Source organism: Malus sylvestris, chromosome 12 (assembly GCF_916048215.2).
Source record: "Malus sylvestris chromosome 12, drMalSylv7.2, whole genome shotgun sequence".
Lineage (NCBI taxonomy): Eukaryota > Viridiplantae > Streptophyta > Magnoliopsida > Rosales > Rosaceae > Malus > Malus sylvestris.
The window spans coordinates 10,069,767-10,095,785 of NC_062271.1; the positions used below are offsets into that span (position 1 = coordinate 10,069,767).

General features: G+C 38.3%; 4 protein-coding genes across 8 annotated transcripts in view; 3 read left to right on the forward strand and 1 right to left on the reverse strand.

Moving 5' to 3' along the window:
• LOC126592133 (uncharacterized) overlaps positions 1–1,986 on the reverse strand; it is a 29,026-nt gene extending 27,040 nt beyond the window's left edge. The window contains exons 1-2 of the mRNA XM_050257884.1: positions 1,582–1,986; positions 918–1,029 (exon numbers count right to left, since the gene is read on the reverse strand). Of these exons, the coding sequence (XP_050113841.1) occupies positions 918–938 (21 nt within the window). The 5' untranslated portion in view covers positions 939–1,029; positions 1,582–1,986. The remainder of the gene's footprint in view (positions 1–917; positions 1,030–1,581) is intronic.
• Positions 1,987–2,161: 175 nt separating this feature from the next.
• LOC126593820 (putative pentatricopeptide repeat-containing protein At2g02150) lies at positions 2,162–5,342 on the forward strand. Of its 5 annotated transcripts, none has more exons than XM_050259948.1 (4): positions 2,162–2,322; positions 2,565–3,698; positions 4,364–4,420; positions 4,776–5,342. In XM_050259948.1, the coding sequence occupies exons 2-3, from the start codon at positions 2,567–2,569 to the stop codon at positions 4,411–4,413; spliced, it is 1,182 nt and encodes a 393-aa protein (XP_050115905.1). In that variant the 5' UTR covers positions 2,162–2,322; positions 2,565–2,566; the 3' UTR covers positions 4,414–4,420; positions 4,776–5,342. The 5 variants fall into 5 exon arrangements, with proteins under 5 accessions (XP_050115905.1, XP_050115904.1, XP_050115906.1 ...); XM_050259947.1 differs by having other exon boundaries at positions 4,364–4,419; positions 4,746–5,342; XM_050259949.1 differs by having other exon boundaries at positions 2,565–3,750; positions 3,824–5,342.
• A 2,172-nt stretch (positions 5,343–7,514) lies between these two features.
• Positions 7,515–8,873, forward strand: LOC126594173 (probable F-box protein At5g04010). Its single transcript, XM_050260388.1, has one exon. The coding sequence runs from the start codon at positions 7,562–7,564 to the stop codon at positions 8,243–8,245; it is 684 nt and encodes a 227-aa protein (XP_050116345.1). The 5' UTR covers positions 7,515–7,561; the 3' UTR covers positions 8,246–8,873.
• A 9,270-nt stretch (positions 8,874–18,143) lies between these two features.
• On the forward strand, positions 18,144–20,266 carry LOC126594561 (glucan endo-1,3-beta-glucosidase-like). Its single transcript, XM_050260923.1, has 2 exons — positions 18,144–18,302; positions 19,165–20,266. Exons 1-2 carry the CDS (start codon positions 18,209–18,211, stop codon positions 20,109–20,111), a joined length of 1,041 nt encoding a protein of 346 aa, XP_050116880.1. The 5' UTR covers positions 18,144–18,208; the 3' UTR covers positions 20,112–20,266.
• The last annotated feature ends 5,753 nt before the right edge of the window (positions 20,267–26,019 follow it).

Here is a 26,019-nt window from a genome sequence, read left to right on the forward strand (position 1 = left end):
GTTGATATTAGGAAAATAGTATTGGAGCACGGATATAAGGGAATTTCTATCATTAGTAGCAACCTCGAAAATTCAATTATTTCTTCAATAACTCAACAAAACAATTATTTGCAATGACATTATCCATAGTAATGGAAAATAATTTCTTTTCAATGTCCCACTCAACTAATAACACATTATTTTTTTCAAACAAATCAACATCGGTATGTGGTGGAGGCATATGACATATCTTTAAAATTTTCTAATGCAGTTTTCATTATTTGTCAACAAAGTCAACTGTGAGTGTGATATATCTATCAGTTGCAGTAGAAGATATAAGTTAGATGTCAAACAAATTCTTCCCTCAATTATATCTAACCAATCTCGAAATTTTATCTTTTCATCTTCAAACATCTTTAACACATATTTCTTAAAAATATTTCTACAGGGCTATTTGATATTAGAATATATGTATTTAAATAAAGCTCTAATGCTCTCATACTCAACAAACCTAAAAAGAAAATCATGCTTAACTATGGCCTCAATCGATAACCCATAAAAATATCATGATTATATTGAGGAGAAGACAATCCAACTTGATATTTCTTTATATCAGTTTGATGTTTTTAATTACATGAATCCATTTATTCAACATGTATTTTGTCCCAAAAACTACTATAAGATACATAATTATCCCACATTTTTTACATTTCGTATGTTATATATGATCAGGACTAACATGCAATTCTTCAAACAAAGTCCAAACACGAAATCTCTTTTGGTGTATCATACCTACCCACATGCCTTTTGTCTTCCTTTTTAAGGACTTTTTGTAGTTGTTGTAATTTGCATACCATTTAGATTTTGTTTTTTGGTCAAACGATAGATTTTGTCAAATTAGATGTTAGATTAGACATCAATGGGGTTTGAACCCATACCGTCATGCAAGGACTTAACATCTTTCAACCACTGTGGTAAACGGTCACTTGCGCATACCATTTAGATTCACTGTTGCCAGTTCCATAGCCTCAATGTCATTTTCATCAATATCTATTTGCAAAACAGTAGGCAATTGTAATTCGAAACTCGCACCAAATAATAGTAATTGAATTTTGAAAAAAAAGTACTAAAAATAAAAACATCGGAGAATGTTAATCTTGCAAACAAGACAAGGGAAGAAGATTTCACCACCATAAAAATTTAGACTCTAAATATGCAGAAACACCACAACTAATCGTGCATAACCAACAACAAACTTATTCAAGAAATGATTTCAACATCATTAATTTTTGAACTACTGCAAGCTATGTAAAAAGGGAGTAAAACCATCATCAACTACAAGCTAAACACCATCTTAATCTTTGAAATTGTCACCTCAAAAAGAGAAAAAAAAACATCTATAACTACAAAAATTAAAAAATACGAAGAACTCATGTCTTGTTTTTTAGGATGATCAACAAAAATAGATTTAATCAGAAGCAGGTATAAACCCATAAAGAAATTCAAACCCTCCAAATTTCTGAAACAACATATGACCACAGAGATAGAGGGGAAAAGAGAGAGAGAGAGAATCTCAAACAAAATTCTAGAGAGAGGACATACCGTGAAATGAAAGCCAATTTAGGAAAAGAACCTTGGGAGGGTGGAGGAGGTTGATGTCGCGATCAGCAACGTAGGTGGCCAAGGAGTGAAGGGAGGCGTCATGGTCGCCGGTGTAGATGAGGCAGTTGAGGGAGCGGTTTTCATCTTGGATGGTTCTGTCTTGCAATTGAATGGGGAAATCCAAATTGAGGAGTAAGAAGTAATGTATTTGGTTTTATCTTTATTGAAATTACACAAACACTCTCAATTGCGAGGTTAACGGTTTTGCAAGTAAACTCAAAATGACCCGTTATTTAACGAGTTCATCTGTTAACGATCTGACTTGTTAACGAGTCCACCTAAATGCTAATTTTAACGGGTGAATTGAAACGAGTAAACGAGTTGGTCTAAAATGCCAGCTCGCCCAATTCCTCTCTTCTGCGGCGACACCAGTCACCACCCCAAAATCTCTCTTCTCCGTTAGTCCACAGTCCACACACGTACTCTCTGTTTTGTTTGGTTAGAAAGTTAGGTGACAGATGACATTATTTTATTCACGCACGTAGCATGCTGAGTCAGGGTAAATTTGAAATTTTGAAAAGGTTTTTGGTTACCGTGTAAAATTAGACCCGGCAAAACCCCAATTCATTCGACTTCTTCTCTCTCTCGTTTCCTCTCCTGCGTCGCCGGCAGCCTCTGCTCGCGACTTCTCTGCCGGCTTTCTTTGTCGGAGGATTCGTCTTATCTCTCTCTCTCTCTGAGGTATGTAATCTCACTTAATTCTTCAGTTTTTCTTCCATTTTTTGCTCTGTTTTTCCTTCGTGATTCTTCTATCTGCTAGATATTAGTTGATAAAAACGATGCCGAAAACTTGCTGTTTTGGGGAAAGGTTGAAACTTTAGGGTGAAAATTCAGTTCTCTGATTTTACCGAAAACAATTTTTTTTGGGAAATATTGAAACTTTAGGCTACAAATTAAGTCCTCTGACTTTAGTGTTGGCACAGGCATGTGTTTTTCCAACCCGGATAGTTGGGATAAGGCACTGTGTTATCTTTTACTTGAAGAACGTTGGCAGGGTTGTAATGGGTATCCGCCCAAGTTCAAATCATGTTTGGTTGATTCGGGTTTTCTCAGAAACTCTCTGTTTTTTGTGGAGAAGGGAAATTTCAGAGCTTATTACGCCACTGCGTCTGCGCTGTTGACGAGGTATGCCCATGTGTTTGAGGAAAACCCATTGCCGGTTGAAGCCTATGTGATTCAGGAGATTAAAGCTGTAAGGGAAAGGTCTGGCATTTGGAGAAACCGGAAACTTTATCCAGACGTTGCCAGAGTGTTAAAATCTTTGGACTGGGAGGTTGCATGGGACCTGAGGTTTTCCTGGTCTGTGAAGCAGTATGGCTTTTCTCATTCTTTAAGTGTATTTAGTGTTATTGTTCATGTCTTTGCATTGGCGGGGATGAAAATGGAAGTGCAGTCTTTTCTCAATGATATTGTTTGCTATTATCGAGATGCTAAGTATGATGCATTTGGGTTGTTCCCATATGTATTTGATTCATCTCACAATGGGGCGAGAACTCTTGTATTTGATGCACTCATTACGGCTTTTGCTGCCTACTCGATGCTTGAGAATGCTGTGGATGTTTCTGTGCAGACCAAAAACATGCAGCTTGAACCACACATTTGGTCTTGTAATTTTTTGCTCAAGTGTTTGGCAGAAGCAAACATATTGGAATCTGTTAGGATTTTATTTGAATGTTTAAAAAAGTATGGTCCTTCACCTAATGTTTACACTTACACAATTATGATGAACTTTTACTGCCAAGGACATGAAGGGAAGGGTGTAGATATTGGTGAAGCGACCAACATTCTTCAGGAAATGGAGAAGCGTGGGAAACACCCAACTGTTGTGGTATACGCCAAATATATTCATGCACTTTGTAAAGTTGGATGGGTTGAGTTTGCTTTGGACTTTATTCGGAACTTGAGATGCAGAAATCAACCTCTTAATAGTTATTGTTATAACGCCATACTTCTTGGTTTTTGCCAAAAAGGCGAAACATATGAAGCTTGGAAGATTTTGGAAGAAATGAAGACGTATGGGATGATACCAGATGTTTATTGCTACACCATTTTAATAGGTGGATTTTGCAAGTTGACCTCTTAATTCACTTGTTGATAATGTCATTTGGGGTTTTTAGTTGTGCTGTTTTATATACATGCATCATTGTTCGCTTAAAATGTTTCAGTTTTCGCCTGTTTTGAGGTCTTTAGTTGTCAGCGTAAAAGAGACAAATTCATCGAGTATATATTTTTAACTCAATTCTTCTTTAATGAACTTTTCCCTAAAGAAATATGGCAACAAATTCGCTGTTTAATGTTTTTTCATTATTTATATACATTTTGGTAATTTCATCTATATAACAGGAGTAACAGGTTGGGGAATCACGGTGAATCACAGCCATTGATTTATCCATGACTAAGTTAATTTTCATGACACAGCCGTACTTTGTGTCTAGGACTATAAATGAAGCCAAGTGCTCAAACATAATGAAGAAATGATGGTTTGAGTTGTCTATCTGACTGTCTTGGATTGGCATTGGCATTGTAGCATATTTTAGAGCATTTGCGGTATCTCTTTCCTGTTTGTCTGCTTTGAAATGGTTTAACTTAGAACACAAGTATCATTCTTGTGATTTACCGTTGAAAATGTGTCTTGAAAGGATTTTCGCATCTGTGCTTTTGCAACTTGCTTTGCACACTAAACTTCCGAAGTAAGCTATTTTAATATTTGATACTTTTATAGGATTGTCTTGGAAGGCACTTCACAGTTTACACATATCATGGGAAGGTTAAATGGACGGTAACATCCTCAGAAACCTGCCAATTTACTTGAGTGGGAAGTGATTTCTACACATCCCCTTCTCCTCTTGCACGCCTCTCTATATTTCTGTTCCTTGACGGCAGAAATAAGTGAGGGGTTCAGGTGGAGAAAAGAGTTGTGGGGGGTTCACTTCCGAGATTAATATTATTATTTGTTTTCATTTTTTATCTCTAATTGATCATCATTAATTGAAATACCCTTGTTACTACTATGTTTAGTTATCCTAATCTATAGTAAGTCATTCCATTTTCTCTTTCGATGTTTCATGAAACAATGTGAAATCTCTTGCCCAACACTTTTTGCGGACTTCCAATTGACGTTGACTGTGCTTTAGAGGTGGGAAAAACGGGAAGAGAGGGATGTGAATAGCATTGATATTGTAGTAGTTGGTTTAGGTTTGTTTTCGTCAGGTCTCAAAGGGGGAAGCAACCTTGGATTGTGGACACAGGATGGCACTGAAATTACTTTTGGAGAACGTTAGTTATTGGTCGGGCTCCATCCTGGGTTTTGATACCGGAAGCAATACCGGAGGCAGTTGGCGACCGGAGTAACTTGAAGCTCAAGGAAAAAGCTTCAAATGGAGAGTGCAGTTTTCCTTTCCGAGGCTACCATTCGAGGTTTGAGACGATCTTGGCTACTATCTGCTTAAAGAAGTTGTCGAAGGCTACATTGCGGGTCTTCTGTTAGGAGACGATTTTGTTTATCGAGAAAGCAGTTGTAGAATCATTCGTTTTATTGTTGATTCAGCTCATAACACTTGGTTACGTGTTTTTCTTGTGTAAGGGCATCTATGTTTGGCTTTACCGCCTATTGTGTAATTGATATATCCCATGCTTCACAAACAAGAGTAGATGAACCCACACAAACGAGGGGTTAATATTATGGCATATTTGTTGTTTTGTGCCCTGACAGAGCTGTCAATTTTCTCCAAACTTTAATTTTAATTGTTTACCCTCCTTAACTTTTATAATTAGCCAATTTCCCCTTGAACTTTAATTTTAGCCGATTACCCTTGAACTTTTATAAATAGCCAAATCACTTCCTGACTCTAGATTTTAAAAATTTCCATTTCGTTTGATCACACAGACAACACATGACAATTGTATTGGGGCAAAAAGAATGGAAAATTGGATGGAAAATTTTAAAATCTAAAGCTAGGAGGAAAATTGGCTATTTATAAAATTTTAGGGGTACTATGCTAAAGTTAAAGTATGGAGGAGAAATTGTCTAATTATACAAGTTCAAGAGGGTCAACAGCTAAAATTAAAGTTTGGGGGGTGGTAATTGGCAGCTCTATACAAGTTCAAGGTGCAAACTAACATATACCTCTAAATCCTTATCACCCAAAAATCCTTATCAGGAACCCCTTCTTGTTAATTGATTCATAGCTGTCCATTGACATAAGTTTCAGAGCTATTCATTATAATTTTTTTTATAGTCGTTAGGAGTTTGTAGCTTAAAGGGTGAAGAACATTTACTTATGCATTTGAGGTTTTAAATTCGGTTTTCTCCTTCCATAGTACTGCTTGTATCAAAAATCTAATGGCTGTTTTGAAGTCAAAAACATTGAAAAGCATAAGCTGCTTCTATCATCTTATGTATTAATTTCAAGCAACAATGTTCCTATAAGTTGTAACTCCCTTATAACTTGCTAACCAAATTCCATACGAACGGTATCCTACCATTTTGAATATCGATTTATTAGTAAAAAGCCGTCTTCTATATTTGAATTGCCGAACCAAGAATTTTATGTGAGAGTTGAAACCCAAAAGGGAGAATTGGGAAATTTTCCTCATAGGGGATCATAGTGGTTTTCCTTGAGATGAAAATCTGCCCGCCGGGTTTTATAATTTGCAAATTCTTCTGCGGTTAATTAAAAGAAAGAAGTTGGTTGATATTATGACTGTACTAGGTAGATAGATATCATTATGGAAGAAGTTGATCGTTGAAATGGTAATTGATAACTAGAGGTACAATATATCAATTGTGTCATTCTAAATTGGTCTCAACATTTTTAAACATTCCATACAAGTATCCAATCTATTGATAATGTCACATTCGTTGAGCCCCAATTAAATTTATGTTAGATTAACTAAGTTTTACTTTGTCTCCAACATCAATAGAAGGTCATGAAAACATAGCTTCCACTAAGTAACCGTCCTCTAGCCATCACCTCCAAATCCAATGTACAACCACAAACTCCCACCCTGTAACTCAAGTCGCCAACATCCAAAAAAGATCATGAAGTTTGCTGAAATGGTATTAATTACCATGATGCAGCTTCAGCTACTTGTGTCGTCTACCAAAAGAACTGGAAGCCTTACTACCTCCTTTAAACTCTATTTGAATTCTTATCTTTTTTTTTAACAAAAATTTCCAATATTTATTATTTTATTCATGAATTTTTCATATTTAATTTAATTTTTCATTTTCATATCTCATTGTTGCCACAGTAAATTTAACGAAATAATTGACTGGAGTAATGCTATTCATATCATGTTTTCGTACCACATTTTCATACCACCTTAGGTAGCATTTTGATGTGGACATCCACATCATTTGAATTAATCAGATTTTTAAATTTAGTTCATTATTTAATAAACTAATAATTAAGAAAAACTAATTAATTAAATGATGATTGTGGTATATGAGTAGTCTTTCTCTTTCTTTTCCTTAGGTTTTGCAAATTTTTTAAATAATGTGGCTGTTCACATCAAATGCCACCTAACATGGTTTGGTATGAATATCATTACTCAATTGAATGCGACTTAATAACTGCTACTCGCTTTATTACTATGCATGGAGTTCCAGCAATAAAGGCACTGTGCATGGAGTAAAGAGATTAAAAGGGAATGGCAAGCGTACATTCATGACCGGCACGCGGATTCCTCATACACACCAGCTGCAATCTTACGTGGCAACTCTATCCATGCAAAACACCGTCGCACTCCACGTGCCTCTCCCCAAAACACCACCGCCCTCCACTCATAACCGTCGCCAACGATTAAACCACTCATTTCTTGGACCTCCCTCCCATTGTGTTTCAAACAAAATTTGGCAATTTACAGAAAACCCAGGACCTCTGAGCCATTTTAATTTTCATCGTCCTTATTCGTCACCATGGCCCCATGGGAAGTCCTTGACCTAGTTTCTCACCACCTTGACCCTAAATCCCTAGCCATATCCTCTTGTGTCTGCAAGTCATGGTTCATTTCTCTGTCTTGCGACCACAATTGGCAGCCCATTTGCGCTTCCCATTTCCCTTCTCTTTCTACCCTCAGACTCACTAACCCTACCGTCCCCTACCACCGCCTCTACGTCATGGGTCAAGCTGCCGCCAAACGCCGCCTTCAAACCCCCTCGAAACCCCGCCTTTCCCTCGACAGCCTCATCTTCATAGTCAACGTCTTCAACCCCAATTCATTAAGCAATGTTCTCTCTCTGGAAAAATCCGGAAGCGAAATGGTTATTGATCCCAACGGGATCTTTAAGTTCGATATTGATGTTAGTGAAAACAATGGATTTGAAGCGTGGGAGGATCAGGATTCAGGGGCAGTGAGAGTGACGTGGAATGTGGTGTTGGAAGGGTGGAGGGGTGTTTTTGGGATGATGGATTGTGAAGGGAAAGGGATGGAGGGGTGGTTTTCGGAGGAGCTTCCTTCGCCGGCGGGGTGTTGCTCGAGTGTTGTTGGTAGAGGAATTGTGGCGGATTTGAAGTTGGGGCTTTGTGTTGGGAGGAGGGTGATGTTGAGTGTTGTAGATTGGAGATATGTGAGTGTTGATGATGCTCTAAGATACTTGTAACATTTTCTTCTACCTTGTTTCTAAAGGGTTTTACATTGCTTACATACGAGGGTTCCTGATTCGCACGAACTTGGGTGAAATACATGGTTTCTACCAGGAAACCATGGATTTTTTAGTTTTCGCCATTAGTTACTGGTCGAGCCATAGGAATGTAATGTGAGGAGAATCTCTGGAGATCTTTCCTCTCCACTTACTCGTAACAGGCTTGGTACCGACGGAGTGGTTGCTGAGTGGTTTGGGTTGTCAAACCTGTACACCACTGCTTCCATGACTGAGTTGCAGAGTAGTACGGTTCCATGACTGAGTTGCATAGTCGTACGTGTATCTTCTTACATGTAAGGACCTCATGTTGGAAACTCTTTAAGAACTTCGCGATGGTCGAGCTATGCCCGGTCCTTCTAGCAAATAGACATTTGATCTTTAGACTTCGTGATGTTTAGATTAGCCAGCCGGTGCTTTTTTTTCCTATCGTTTCATATGTACATACGACCAAATTTTCTGTACTTGTGTATAAACAAAGCTTGTGCATAAATCTTATTTTGATTTTCTGTATATTTTTTTGGATGAAGTTCAAAATTCTATGATGCCTTGCAATTCAAGTTTGGGTTATTCATATATCAGTACTTGGAAATCTTACATTTCCAGAAATGAACATTGAAAAGTCGATACATTAGGAACACTCATCTTAACTTGCAGTGGGAGAAAGAGGCCAAGTGAATTATAACACATGTAAGGATTCTCTACAGGGAGGTTTGGGTGTGTCGTTAGGGACGACAGGGGTAACTTTGTTGCTGCGTCATGCGTGAACTTCAAGATGTCTTTTCTCCCTTGCAGGCAGAAGCTTTGGCAGCAAGGGCTTGTTCAGTTTGGGCGGACTCGAGGGGTTTCAGAGATTTCTTATTGAAAGGAGACTCTTCAGATTGTGACGGTTATTGTGATGTCTCTACTAACATGTCGTCATCAATTAGGCAGTCAGTAGAAGACACAAAGAGTATTCTCGGCTTCCTCACCCATGTCCGTCGCCAAGCTAACACGGTTGCGCATAGATTTGCTAGGTTTGGTTTGAAAGTTGGCAGCCAATGTGAGTGGTTTGCTCAACCTCCTAGTTTTATCATTGACCTCCTTGTTGAGGACCCTATGTAACCGGCCTATGTACTTTGTTTGAGACTTCTTTTGATCTTTTCCTGAACCAATGCAACACTATCGTTTTTATAAAAAATAAAAATAAAAAAAGGCACAAAATAAAATTGTTGTTGTAAAACTGAGTTTGTAAGTGGGTGAGAGAGAGGGTCGAGAAAGAGATTCCCAGTGTATGAGAATTGTCTGTTCACTTTTGGCCTTGTTCTTTATTTATACTTGTTGATGCAAAAAACCGGAGGGGTGTTGGAACAACGTAAATCCGACCGTGAATTTGCAAGAAAGTAAATAACACAAGATGTATCGTGGTTCACCCCAATGTTTGGGCTACGTCCACACTGATATTTTATTTCTCTGTTTGTGAGAGGACTGTGAGGGAGAGAGAGCTTCTCTGAGAAAGAGAGCTTTGTAATGTGAGAGTGAGGCTTTGACGATCTCAGGCCTAAGAATTGGCATCTCCCAATGAGGAGGGTGAGGAGTCATTTTATTGAATAAGGGCTCCTCACTTATTACATATTTGCCCTTTCATTTATTACATAATTACATTTGAGTCATTCGAGTATTTATACGAGATCTAAATACGGAGGCCCTAAGTATGGTACAAACAGTAGTCCCCCAAGTCTTCAATTAAGAGAATCCTTTGGCTGGAGACTTGAAATTCAGTCCATGTGTGGCCCGAAGTAACTAGATGTCGTCTAGGACTGATACTCGATATGAGGCGGTGCTCAATCTGAAATGATGCTCAACTAGAAGTAGCACATGTTGCGAGGCTGCTCTGCTTGTGGCTTATGTTGCCTTGGTTGGCTCGACTTGTGGCGTTGAAGGTAAGGGAGTCCATTTTATAGAATAAGGGCTCGCTACTCAATACATAAATGATGGGCTAGAGTTGATGCTCGTAGCGAGGTGGTTGCTCAGTAGGCGGCGATGCTCTCTAATGATGGTGAGGGAGTCCCTTTTATAGAACAAGGGCTCGCTCCTCAATACATGAATAATGGGTTAGGAGTGATGCTCGCGGCGAGGTGGTTGCTCAACTGGCGGCGATGCTCTCTAATAAGGGTGAGGGAGTCCCTTTTATAAAATAAGGGCTCGCTTCTCAGTACATGAATAATGGGTTAGGAGTGATGCACGCGGCGAGACGGTTGCTCAGCTGGGGACGATGCTCTCTAATGAGGGTGAGGGAGTCCCTTTTATAAAATAAGGGTTCGCTCCTCAGTACATGAATAATGGGTTAGGAGTGATGCACGCGGCGAGGCGATTGCTCAGCTGGCGGCGATGCTCTCTAATGAGGGTGAGGGAGTCCCTTTTATAAAATAAGGGCTCGCTCCTCAGTACATAAATAATGGGCTAAGTTCCCCAAGTATTTTCATGAGGCCCAGTTGAGGCCTAATATATGGTACATAATGTAGTCCCCCAAGTCTTCGGTTAATAGAGTCTGTTGGCTGGAGACTTCAAATTGAATCCATGTATGGGCCGAAGTGGCGGTTGTTCGGAGGCGGTATTTGTATACCTTGCACTGAAGCTTTGTAGGTGAAGCTTTGCAAGTGAAGCTTTGAAGCTAGAGCTCTGTAAATGAAGCTTTTGAAGCTAGATTGACATGAGTGATGCTCATGAATGTTTATGTTGATTGACATGAGTGATGCTCATGGATGTTGACATGAATGATGGTCATGAATGTTTATGTATGATTGTCATGAGTGATGCTCATGAATGTTTATGTATGAATGACATGAGTGATGCTCATGTATAATTTTAGAGTACTGGACGTACTTTTGATCACCTGGTTGGTGATAATAGCGGCAAGTTACCGAATAATTTTGGAGTACTAAGCGTACTTTTGATCACCTGGTTGGTGATAATAGCGGCAGGTTGCCGAATAATTTTGGAGTACTAGACGTACTTTTGATCACCTGGTTGGTGATAATAGAGGGCTTGGCTCTTTTGGGCATATATGCCTTCGCCCTCCACATAACATTCCAGCCCATTATTTTGGGCTTGCCTTTTTTTTTTTATTACCCTCTGATGCGGTTATACAGATATCTCCGAAAGATACGAAAAATAAATTACATCATTAAAAAATAAGTCCGACCCTCTGCTCAATGGGTCACGCCTATAATCCCCTCTTCTGCATGCCATCACGACCTCAATTATGTCTGCTTATTTTTATCTTCTTTTGCTTTCTGCTTTTGCTTTTGTTTCCCACTGTGCATTCCTCTTTGTCTCTATCTCTGCGTTGCTGTCCATTTGTAAAAAGCATCTTTGGAGGTCATCACTCATGAGCTCCGCCACCACTTTCTTTGGAGGTCATCAACCCACATGTGCTTGCATGTACCTGATCCATTTAATCACAGAGAATTAATGGAAAACATCGCCGGGCAAAAGCAAAAGCATACCAATATCAGTCTCTCTTTTTCTTTTTCTTTTTTCTATTCTTTAGTAACATCATGATCTTTTTCTTTTTTTTTTCTATTTTGTTCCCACTGCCTTTTCGACATGTCAGCACATGACTGCACCCCTCGGAGTTTGATTATTGGTCGGTGCTTGCCTCCCGCAGGAAATCCAGACATGCATGAAACCTGAGGCCAGATAAACTGTAGCTTGGAAAACTGTAGAGCAAATCCCTCGAATGACGGTGATCTTGGTGCCACTGAAGATTCAGTGCAGCAAATATTGGCTAGACCAAGAACACAAGATTTAGCAGTCTGAAATGCAACACCATCAGCATCCTCTCATCTCTTTATTACTACCATGCTTTAGTTATACATATTTATAACAATTTTCCCTGCAGCTTCAAGGGCAGTTGGACATTTTGAAACATACCGAGGAATGAGATCAGCAACAATGCGTTGTACACTAGTACAACCTCTGGAAGTAGTGATGAGAGAGAGATAAGCTTGCTCGAGCTCTGGCGTGAGAGCAGAGTCATTCTTTGAAAGGCAAAACTTGATCCGCTTATAGCAATCGTATACACTTCGAATCTCGTCTCTGTGTCTCCGTTTATTCATAATCTCCCCCTGAGACAGAGATTGCGGAGCTAGGGTTTGCAGTGGTGGCGGTGGTTGTAATAATGGCGGCGATGGAGGCAGCTCTGGTTGGGATTCGTGCAGCTTCCGCTTCTTCGGAGGTTGCTCTCCCGAGTCCATGGCCAGAGAGAGAGAGAGAGGGAGGATAGTGGCTTGCTGAGATTCTGGTGAAAAAGTGATGGTGGCCGGCGGTCGAGTGCAGGAGTCCAGATGACCCTCTGGATGAACAAGATACGGCTTATATTGGTGAACTTCTTAAATTTGTTCAGATGGTTACGGATGTAATGGAAGCTATTGTCAAGAGAGTTTTAATGGCAGAATCTGAAATAGACAACAACTACGAGCCGCAGAAAACGAACAGGAAAGCGGCGTCATTCGGTAGGCTGCTAAAGTTAGTGCACGTAGGTTTGCAGACGTCGAGGGAACCAATTTGTCAAGAGAGTTTTACTGGCAGAATCTGAAATAGACAACGACTACGAGCTGCAGAAGACGAACAGGAGAGCGGTGCCGTTTGGTAGGCTGCTGACGTCAGTGCATGTAGGCTTGCAGATGTCGAGGGAACCAATTTTGGTGTCCATGGGTTTCTGAACTGGGTTTTGATTGTACTAAAAAACCGTTCTTGAAAACTACTCGAAAAACAGAAAATATGGGAACTTTGCAATGGGATTTGAAAATTGGGATTTGGGTTTTTCTGGGATTTATGGAATTTGGTTTTTAGGTGAGCAGATTCATGGTGGACAGTGTGAGATTTGATGAAAAAATGAAAGAGAACCGACATAGCTTTTTGTGTCGATTCCTACAGACGACGCCAAATGTTGATGCACAAAACCGGAAGGGTCTTGGAACAACATAAATCCGACCGTGAATCTGCAAGAAAGTAAATAACACAAGATGTATCGTGGTTCACCCCAATGTTTGGGCTACGTCCACACTGATATTGTATTTCTCAACCTTCAACGAAATATTCGTTAAGGATTTGATCGCCTAAACACCTTTGAAATTTCTTTGTCAAATTATGCATGCATCGGGCCTGAGTGTTTCTGATTGAATTACATTATCTCCATTGGAGTACAATTTCATCTTGAAGATTTCCAAGTTGGATGCATCTTTTGAATCTGCTTTAGGCATGAAATTATTGCAGAACATACTTGATTAAGTACGGTCTTAGAAAGAAGTAATTGAACTGAGTTCAGAGCCACTATTTGACTAATTTTCGGTTTGCCTTTTTTTTTTATTCCCTCGAATGGTCAGAGTCCGAGTTTGAGTGTATACCCCACAAGCTTTAGGTTGCATAAACTTTTCAAAAGCCAGATGGTGCATTGGAGGCTTCCAGACAAAGGGGACATGTTCCAATGTTCGTAGCCTGCCTAATGTAATTGCGCTTATTATGGCTCGAGTCTCCCAAGTTGCTAACTGGAAGACCATCACAAGAGATTCCTTTAACATTATTATTTTGAATTTTTAGACTTTTCATTTTTGCAATGTTTCAAAGCTGTGTGATATTTGGGATAGTAAGGATTTCTTGTACCACAAAAAGAAAAAAAAAAAGGGAACAAACCAATATATGTTGTGCGATAATCAAACCAAATTCTTATTATTAAAGAATGGGTGTTTGATGGGAGGGGTATGATTGACTCCATATTAGACTGCCTACATATCTCTGAACTTGGAGAACTAAATCATAGGTGTAGTTCTAAGAAAAGATGATATAATATGTGTTTACATGGGGATTCGTCTTTGATGAATGTGCCTTAACTACATGGGACTTTGGAGACGCTTCTCTATGTCTATACGTAGACTGAGGGCGTTTCACTGTTTTTTTTGTAGTTAAATCGGTGATGGATAGCCTACATATCTTCTCTTATATCATTGAAGAATTAAACCACATGTAGTTCGTTGGAAGTTTTTTAGCAATGTCGTGGGACTTGGGGATATTTCGCCTCAAAGTGATCAGAGTTCCATCCCTACGTGCAAAGTTGGAGGTTCTTCTGCCTCCTAATACTTTGGTGATGCCTAGATGCTTCGGCTGTCCATAGATATAAGTGATGGTAAGGGTGGGCTTATTCACTTGCCGCCAGCCTTTCTCCTAGTCGGTAAATTCATACCTTTTGGACTTACCTTGATCCATCTTTTCAACAGGTTCTTCCTTTATGGCTTTGTCTCTTACAAACTCCTAGTAGGGTCCCTGATCCAGCAGTTCTTCGATCTCGAAGTGTGCATCTTCCAATCTCATTTAAATTAAATCCTAGACCTCCAATGGGGCCTAAATTATGTTATGTGAGGTAGCCTTGTATACATGTAAGCCTAAATTATGTCACTTCAACAAGTTGGAGTTCCATATGGTTTCACTGAGGACCAAATGACTGACTTAGTGATATCGTCTCCAACAATGAGAAGAGGTTAAAAATATGGATTTTTGGTCACTCTATTTTGAAGAGGTTAAAAATATGGATTTTTGATCACTCTATTTTACCTCAATTTTAATTTAGGTCAAAACGATTTTGTTTTTGTCAATTTTGTCATTGTCTTTAATTTTGTTATCAATTTAAAGACAATTTTGAAATTGTGGTGATTAAATTAGATTAAATGGAGATTTTCAATTTGGAAAACATAATAATTTTGTTTAACAAAAGTGGTTAATATCCTAGAATCAAAATAATTAAAAGTTTGGTCCAATTTGAGAGCACTTGTATCTCTTTGATGACGTGTTTACGTAACCGTAATCAAAATAGAGGAATTGGATTCATGAGGAATTGAATTGAGGATGAATTGGATTGAGGAGGAGTCAGAATTGGATTCCTGTTGAAGCTGTTTACTTAAATGTTCTGGAATCGGAGTAAAAATAAAATGAAATTCATATTAGTTGTTTACTAATTCACCTGAATCGGAATAAAAATCAATATATTTACTAAAATGCCCTTTAGTTCTTTATTTTTATTTTTATTTTTATTTCATCTATATTTATTTTTAATCACATTTTCATTAGTTACTTTAAAATGGACTCAAATCCAACAACCAAATTATTTTCATCTCTTTCTCACACTCTTTCTCTCTCTCTGCTCAACTCTTCTCTTTCTCTCACTTGGAAGCACCCACCACCGCCACACCTGCATCTTCTCAATCTTCTTCAACCTCAGCCCACCCCAAATTAAATTCTTTGTTTATTTTGTATTTCTTATCTTAGAATCTTTAATTTTTGCTGTATGTTCAGTGATATTTTTGTAGGTCCTTTGAATTGGGACTTTATTCAACACGAAGAGGAAGAATTTGCAGGATGGGAGGTTGGGGTGGGAGAGAGTCGGAAAGGGTTGCTGGGTTGTGTAAGATGTGGAACTACAGTGGGAGGGTAAATGTCCAGAAAAAGATTTTGAAGTATTTATACATCTATTGGAGATTAACTTTAGAATTGGCTAAAATGGCTATTTCTTTAAGGGCTTGTAGAAGGATCAACCACTCGGTGGAAGACCATAGTCACGATCAAAATAAAAATAGAAGTTTTCTAGGGAAGTCTGGGATGCTAGTTCAAATTCATCTTCCTAGTTCCAACACTCGGCGGGGCTACGTCTGTCGAAGCATTTGCGAAGCCTCTTGATAAGAGGGCATAATAGGAAAGAAGAAATGCATTCCCGATTCCTTCACCATCCCGGAATCCAAATACCTCACCCATGGAGGGAGTCCAATTCCTTCAATTTCAAGAATTGAATTCCATTTTTCGTGTGGGTCCCACACATTGTTGGTTCCTCTAAATTGTAAACTGTAGTAAACACAAGAGTTATCTGTAATCGGAATCGGATTTCTTGTTTTCATTCGGATTACGGATGCGTAAACACATCCTGAGAGTTTCCGGTCTCCCTCTTGTTGCCGCAACCCACAGTTTTTTCTTTATCTTTTCTTCTTTTTGTGTTTTTCCCTGCTTTCATTCCCGGTCTGTCGTCCTCCATCCCCTCTTCATGTCAATTTTACCAATCTAAGCCCCAAACTCCAATTCCCTTTCGATCCTTCCATCTTCGTCTCTTCTCACTTCGTTTCCTTCCATCTTTCTCAGACTACTTCGCTCCCTCCCCTCACGAAACCACGTTGTGCACTTACCGTGGTGTGTCACGGGTTTATTGGAAGTTGAGTAGAGCTCTGGCTCAGGTGTTCGCACCCCTCTTTCCTCGTCTTTGCCCTTATTGGCTCTGTCTCTGGTGGGTTGTGTTTTCCCATTGGATTCCTTGGTTTTGTGGTGTTGTTTGTAGGGCGCTGGAGCAATGGTTTCCTTCCTTCCAGGGGTTTTGGTTGGTTGGTTAGCTGGGCGGTTGCGGTGATGGTGGCTTTGGAGATTTCCGGTTCCGGTGACGGCGGGGACTGTACGGTTCTAGGGTGTTCTGGATGTGTCTGTGTTTGTACTGGGCCCCACTTGTACTTGTTTTGGGCTCTTTGGTGTGTGCTTTTGAGGTCCAATGTTTTGTTTTGTCCGTATGTAGTTAGTGGACCTCTTTCCCTTGGCCCTGGAATAAAATGTCCAGTTTTTCAAAAAAAAAAAAAAAAAAAAAAAAGTTAATATCCTATTAACATACCAACTGGTTAGTATTCGAAAACTAGTGATTATATATACACGCTATGGTCATATCCACGTATGAAACGAGTATAAATGAAGATGTTTCAGCCCAAGACGTATGAAAAGTTGCATATACTAGCCTAGTCTTGAAATTAAGCCACCTTGAGTTTGAATTTTCCAACACTTGTCGTTGTTCAAGTCACTGTCTAGTTGACTTGTCATTTTGTACGCGGATTCTAGACTTTGAAATATGGAACCCCAGCAGTTTTGGACTATAATTGATCTCAATGACTTCTCAAGGAAATTGGAAATGCCGACTATGGCTACAAGAGGGGTGCTGACTTGGTGCATCTTTCTACAGTGATCAAATCTTTAATACGCACAACAAAACACAATAATAAATTCCCTACATAACCACCACAACAAAACACAATAATACTTACACAAGAACCATGGGTGCGTATCTTCTACAATGAAAACCACTATTGAGAAATTAAGGACTCGTTTTGAAGTGTTTTTAAATCGATTGAAAACGTTTTTGGTGAAAATATTTTTAAAACCAATCCCTAGTAAAAGTTCAAGTAGATTATGAAAAAAAGTACTTTAAGTGCTTCCTACAAGAAGCACATAATTGTTGTTTTTTCCATAAAGCACTTAAAATGCTTTTGGACCTCAAAATCAATTTCACCAAAAACACTTTTAATCATTTTACAAATACTTCCAAATGAGCCCTAACTTATTTCTCATGAGGGAAAAAATTATTTAACTATATATATGTGATTTTGATCGGTTTCAACAATTAGAATTTGTAAAATGACTAATTTGGATAATTTTTCTAAAAAATCAATGAACCACGCAATGTGACAAGAATTATCCTAGGCGGCGAATATTAGTGTAACATTGATAAATTTATGGTTTTTGTTTCAAAGACATGGACCAAACTGTGATGGACGTTAAACCACATAGATAGATGAATTGTGAAAATTGACCACAATTTTGTTTATTTATTTAGGTTAATCAATTTCACTTGAATTGAAAACTCCTCTTCCTAACTACGCATCTGGCAGGTTTTCATGATGTTGTCATATTTTCGATGAACTGCAGGTAGTCGTTGTCATCCTTAGTCCACGCGGTAATATTGACGGGATAATGGGTCGTTTCCTAATTCTTAATGGTTTGGGGAAAAAAACTCTGCATTACCAAGGCAGCCGCCTATATATATAATCAATATGTGTTAGTTAAGTTATATATTTCCCCAATAGCTTCATGCATTTTTCCAACATATATAAAACTGGAAAAGCTCTCATGGCTTCCATATTGCTACTACTTGTAGTCTTGATGCCAGCCCTGCAAATAACAGGTCTTACTTACTTTCATGCCTCTGTCTGTAGTTTGCATTTTCATGACATAAACAGCACATACATACGTACATACATATATATATATATATATATATATATATATATTCATTTTTAAGTTTTTTTAATTATGGCCTTTAGAATATAATTAATTAAAACTGTTTTCTAACTTAATTGATTAGACTGACGTGAGAATTTTTCTTCAACCGTTGTTTCTGTACTATATTTACATGTTTTAGTTAAAAGTCCGTTTGATAATTATATAGTTATTGATATTTAATTATTATTTTTTGTGCATAGATATGAATGAAAGTATAAAATAGAGGAGGGACGAATATTATTCTTGTTTTCTTTTTGTGTGCCCTTATAATTATCAAAACTGTTTTCTAAGCTTGGTCAGAAATAAAATTTAAAATTTTTATATCTACGAATTCCTTCAAGTAAATTGATGCATGTCAATTTATAAATTTTGATTTTGTCTAAATTTTAAGTTTATTTCTCTTATTCAAACGGAGCATTATTTTACATCTCTCTCTCTTATACCAACCTTCATCCACTCTTCTTCATTCGTCATTTTCACTATATACGTTACTCATAACTCAAGCATGAAAAATAAAAACTAGGTAATTTAATTTCTACAAATAACTGAAAATCCACGCAGCGAAAGAAAAGAGTCTCGTTTGGTTGCTCTTTCTATAGTGTTGCTCCAACTGTCAAATATCTTAATTAGATGAAATTGTAGCTATGGAGTATTTAACTAGAAGTTTCATCCTTTCAAACATTTTCTTACGGGAAATTCTACTTTTTTCTCTCCCGCAACCCAAAACTCACCACATTTTGGATCAAATCATCTACTTATTTCAGGTGCACAATCTGTTGGTGTTTGTTATGGACGAAACGGCAACAATTTACCAGCTGAAGGAGAAGTGGTTGACTTGTACAAAAGCAATGGCATCGGACGGATGAGGATCTATGAACCAAATGAAGCAACATTGCAAGCCCTTAGAGGTTCCAACATAGAACTCACAGTCACCATCCTCAACAGCGAGCTTCCAGCCCTCAATGATGCTGCTGCTGCAACTGCCTGGGTCCAGAAGAACGTACAACCCTATTCAGCTGATGTTCGATTCAAATACATCGCTGTTGGAAACGAAATACACCACTATTCTGCAGAGGTCGGGTCTCTCCTGCCTGCCATCCAAAACATCCACAGTGCAATTGTAGCAGCCAATCTGCAAGGCCAAATCAAAGTCTCTACAGCAATTGACACAACTCTTGTGGCCAATCCCTTCCCTCCCTCCGATGGAGTATATGACGCTGCAAATCAATTCATACAACCAGTCATCGACTTCCTCGTCAGCAGTGGGGCCCCACTCCTTGTGAATGTGTACCCTTACTTCAGCTACACTGATAACCCTAGCATAGACCTTGCCTATGCCTTGTTCACTTCGCAAGGGGTTGTAGTGCCGGATGGGACTCGATACCCTAGCCTCTTTGACGCTCTTCTGGACGCTCAGTACGCAGCTCTTGAAAAAGCTGGTGCACCAAATATGGAGATAGTCGTATCAGAGAGCGGTTGGCCTTCTGAAGGTGGTGATCAAGCAACCCCTCAGAACGCAGCCACATTCTACCAGAATTTGATCAACCATGTGACGAGTACTACTGGGACTCCAAAGAGGCCTGGTAAAGCTATAGAGACTTATCTTTTTGCAATGTTTGATGAAAATCTCAAGGACGGTAAACCAGTTGAGAAACACTTTGGTGTTTTCTCCCCTAACAAACAGCCCAAGTACCAACTCACATTTGGATAGGAGTCACAGAATCATGTCTCTGAGTATGTAAGTTTGAGTTGAATAAGGGTGCCTTGTGCCCAGTTATCTCACCCCATATATATGCGATACAATAAAAAGAATACATATGGTTATCATGAATTCGAATGTTCATGAAGTTGTTTTTGATGATATTATTCTTGGGATTTGATTGCCATTTTGTTAATTTCTGGAATTTCTCAATTTGGTTAAGAGTTTGAAGGAGGAAGAAGATAAGGTCAGAGAGAGAAGAATGTATTCTGTATTTGTGAACATTAAAACCAAATTGAAAAAGATTGAAAATTTTAACTGTTAGAGAAAAAACAGAGATCTAACAAGAAAAACAAAATGTACTTGTTTAATTTCCGCTAAAAAACAATAAAACAACATCACCCAACATGTGCTTAAAAAAATAACCCAATCAAATGAAAAAAAGAAGGTATTTTCAATAGAATTTTACGGTTTAATTTTCATGTATTGCATAATTTGATATGTAGTACATACAATTCTTGTTCTCCAAGGAAACAAAAAAGGACACAAAGAAATATCTTTCCTAATAAAGGACTCTAATAATTACACAATGTTTACATTCCTATTTCCATAAAGATTACTCGCACCAATACTCCCCCTCAAGTTGGAGCATAGATGTCACACATACCCAACTTGATAAGTGAGTTACCAAAAACCCTATTACACACGACATGAGTGAGAATATATGCAAGTTGTTCTTTCGAGTTCACAAACGGTATTGACACAATCTTCTTCTCCAGCTTTTCCTTAATGAAGTGTCGATCAACCTCCACATGCTTCGTTCTGCCATGCTATACCGGCGATCTCTCTTGCCAACTTATTGTCATAGTACAAATTTGTTGCCTTTTTTTTTTGAAACCAAGAACCCAAAGCAACTTACGCAATCAAAGGACTTCACACACTCCATGAGCCATGCCTCTAAACTCGGCCTCCACAGAAGACCTAGACACCACCTTTTGTTTCTTACTCTTCCAAGTAACTAAATTCCTCCAACGAACGTAAAGTATCTAGATGTAGAATGCCTATCAGTCACATCACCTGCCCAATCAGCATTAGTAAACCCCTCAATTCTTAGATGACCGTGATTCTTATACAAAATTCCCTTCCCTGGAGCAGACTTTAAATATGCTAAAATCCGCATAACTGCAACCATATGATCCACACTCGGTGAGTGCATAAATTGACTCACCACACTCACTGCGTAGGCTATATCTGGACGAGTGTGAGGTAAATAAATTAGTCTCCCTACCAATCTCTGATATCTTCCTTTATCCACTGGTTCTTGATCCGGATAAATTCCCAAGTGATGTTTCTCCACAATAGGAGTATCCACAGGCTTACACCTAAGCATACCTGTTTCCTTTAACAAATCTAGAACATATTTTCATTAAGACAAGAAAATACCTTTGGACGAATGAGCAACCTCGACTCCAAGAAAATATTTTAAATCACCTAAATTCTTCATCTCAAACTCGGCAGAAAGGTTTTTTTCTAGTTCGACAATCTTATTTGAATCATCACCTGTTATTATCATATCATCCACATAAATAATTAAGACTGTTAGTTTACCGTTTCTCTGTTTCAAAAATAGCGTATGATCATAATGACTTTGATAATACCCATTCTTTCTCATGGCCTGAGTGAATCTTCTAAACCATGCACGAGGTGACTGCCTAAGTCCATAAAGCAAATTTTGCAATCGGCACACTCCAGTTTTCCCCCAGCATTATACCCTGGAGGAAAATCCATATACACTTCTTCCTCTAAATGTCCATGAAGAAAAACATTTTTTTACATCAAACTGTTTTAACGGCCAATCCAGATTTGTAGCTAATGAGATAAGAACTCGTATCGTATTCATCTTGGCGACTAGAGAAAAAGTTTCTTGATAATCAATACCATATGTTTGAGTATATCTTTTTGCTACCAACCTTGCTTTTTTACTTGTTCAGTGATCCGTCAGCCTTGTATTTAACTGTATAAACCCATCGGCACCCAACTGGTTTTTTCCCCTTCGGCAGTTCCACTACTTCCCATGTATTATTTTTCTGTAGTGCCATCATCTCTTCATCCATTGCTTCAGCCCATTTTTTATTCTTCAAAGTGGTATTTGAATTGCCTCCACATTGTTCACCCAAGCTTGATGTTCGGGTGAAAGATTTTTACATGACACGTAATTGGCTATTGGATACTTTACTTTTCCTTCCAGAGAAAACCTGTTATGAGGTACACCACGATTTTACCTTGGTGGCAACTTATATGCACTTATAGCATCATTAGTTACATGAGCATCAATACTACTTACCTTAGGGATATTCAAAGAAGACGTATTGGACGACGACACTATTAAGCTAGAGAGAGGGGGGAAAGCATGCTCGGCAAGAGTCTCGGTAGTACCAGTATTAGGGTTAGCCACAACCTGTTGTGGAACTGTTTCCTCTTCGGAAAAAGCTGGCTGAATGCCAACACATTCTTCATCGGTAGACAACTGCTGAACACCTGCAATAGTCTCGGCAGGAATGAACCGAGGCTCTGCTGCATCATTTTGCACGGGTTTGTCACGGTTTACTCCCCTTGAAGCGATTATCACGTCATCCTGGACATCCAACCACCCAAAATCACCATCAAGATCGCAAATACTAGCATTCTTCCCCTTGTGATATGAAGGTGATGATACCAGAGTATAAAAACATTCCGATTCAAAAAAGGTAACATCCATTGTCACATACATGTGTCGAGTTTCAGGGTGGTAACATTTATAACCTTTGTTGGGATGTAAATCTAACAAAGACACAGTGAAGAGCACATGGATCCAATTTACTATGATGAATCTTGTGAATATGAACATACGCTACACATCCAAACACACGAGGAGTTAGGGTATTGGTGGATACTACGGGAACATGTTTTGTCAATACTTGAAGAAGTGTATGGAAGTCCCCAACCTGAGATGGCATACAGTTAATCACATACACAACATGGGTAACGACTTCAGGCTAAAAAAAAATTAGGCATGAACACACCAATAAGCAAGGCACTAGCAGTTTCCAAGATATGACGATTTTTTTTCTCTCAGCAACCCCATTTTGTTGTAGAGTATGCAAACAGGTAGTTTGATGAATAATTCCATGATCTTGTAGAAATTGAGATAACCCAGAATTTATGTACTCCCCACCATTGTCAGAACGTAAAACTTTATGATTAGAGGAATACTGAGTTTTAATCATCTATTGAACAGATGAAACAAATCACAAACCTCACTTTTACTTTTCAACATGTACAACCACACCATGTGAGTGCAATCATCCATGAAAGTAACAAACCACCTAATTCTCAAAGTAGTACTAATAGGGGAAGGCCCCTACACATCAGAGTGTACTAGCTCAAATGGAGAAGATCTTCTATTCATACTTGGAAGGAATGAAGCACGATAACTTTTGGCTAAAATACATACTTCACATTTCAATTCTGAGTCTTCAATACTACTAAACAAATCAGGTAATATATGTTTCAGATAACCAAACGATGCATGCCCCAAACAATGATGCAATAACAATACTTTTTGTAGATTACTATTACGTGATGCACAAACCAAATTAGCTCTTCCGGGAACCACGTCATCCACATAATATAGCCCCTCTCTCTTAGTGCTACACCCAATGATCTCCTTCGTCTGAATATCCTGAAGCAAGCAAAATGAAGGATACATTAGTATAACACAATCCAATTGTTCAGTGACTTGAGGTACAGACAATAAGCAATGGGACAATGACAGAACCAATAAACAATTATGTAAGGGAAGATAGGGTGTAAGAGACATTGTTCCTGCTCCAACAATAGTAGTGGTAGTACCATTGGCTGTTGTTGCACACTTTCTATGAGGATCTTTCATGGACTGAAACAAATTTCTATCATACGTCATATGATCCATTGCATCGGAATCTAAAATCCAACCTGTATTGGTCATTGTAGTAAAATACGACTACACACAAGACCTACTTGCAACAAAATATGCTTACACACCATTGCAATTGCTTAAGCACATCAATTGCCCGAAACAAGATAACCACTAACGAGAAAAAAAGGCCTCAAAGACTTCAAAGAAAAAACCAATCTTTTCTCCTTGCTTGTGTGGGCCTCAAAACCTAACCAATTTTTCCTTTTCTAACTTTTCCTTTTTTTATTTTCTTTTTTGGTTCTCCCTTTCCTTCTATCCTCCTAGCAACCAAGTCGCGCAAAAAGGAAGAGGTGTTGCAGCAAACAACTACACGCTGTAATCCTTACAACAGTTATCCACGACACAAGAAAAAATAGGCTGCAATTATGCAGCAATTACCCACGGAAGAACTGCAACAGCCACTCACAGCAAGGCTGCAGACGGGCACACAGATAGCAAATGGACACCTACCAGACAACAAGTAGATTGTAGTAGTAGTAGAGCAATATTCCCATGAGGCACAATACAATACATAATACACAACACACTTGCTGCAATGAGTACAACAGCAAATACATAATACGTGTATAGAATTCGGATTGAAACCAAGCTCTTGATGCCAAATAGAATTTTACGGCTTAATTTTCATGTACTGCATAATTTGATATATAGTACATACAATCCTTATTCTCCAAGGAAACAAAAAATGACACAAAGAAATATCCTTCCTAATAAAGGACTCTAATAATTACACAATATTTACATTCCTATTTCCCTAAAGATTACTCATGCCAATACTTTCTTCATCATATAATCCAAACTACATATTAATAAAATCTTAGTTGTCAACCAAAAGAGGAAAAAGACAATTTAGTCTTCTACCATAAAATCCAAACTACTTATTAATAAAACCTTCTTTGTCAACAAAAAGAGGAAAAAGACAATTTAGTCTTCTATCACATAATAAAATCATGGGCAATAAAGTAAATAAGCACAAACTAAATTTTACAGTTCTTTTTTAAAGCCTCACCCAAAGATAATCCTAACATCCTCTAATTTAAAAAATAAAAAATGAAAATGAAAACCTCTCTCTCCAATTCCACTTTCCTCTTTTTCTCCCTCTCTCATTCCCATTTAAAAAAAAAAACAAAAAATAGTTTCACACACAAAGGGTGGGGCATATGCTAGTAACAATAGGAAAAAAAAGTGTAAGGGGATGGTGGGTGTTGACGATTTTGGAGAAGGGTTGCCAGTGTCAGGGATAGGTTAACCGGATTATATAAAATGGTTGTAGGGAGAGAAATTTTTGCAATTTGTGTTTGGGTTTATAAAATAATTTTTTTATAAATTTATTTAAGGGTGAATTTGGAAGTTTGGTAGACAAATTTCCCTAGCCTTATTTTTACTACTACAAGATAAAATTCTACCTGAAAAATGTCTTAGAATAAAACTAGGAAACATAATAAAATATTATAGTCAAATTTGGAATTCTTAGAAAAACACTTTTGACAGACCAAATCACATTCGATTTGGTCCCAAAATGTCTCTTTTCAAAGCTTGAGATGTCCCCAACAAATCCTGTAACCTTCCTCAAAATATGTCATCTTGACCTCCAAAATACCTATAACGTCTAACTGTAATCTTACTCTGACCTTGGAAAATCACCATCCTGCAATTGCATCTAACTATGATCTAAAAGGAACTTGTTTCCGTTGAGGATGGATAGTTATCCAAAGACCATGTCCTTCGAGCCTGAATGTGATAGTGGTTGTATTGAAGACTGGTTGGCCGTCTGATGGAGGAGATTCAGCAGCGGTTGAAAATGCAAGAACTGTGACGCGAGGGACTCCGAAGACGTTTGGACAACTTATGGAAACTTATTTGTTTGCCATGTTTAACGAAACCCAAAAGGGTTCTGCAGAAACTCAAAGGCATTTTGGTTTA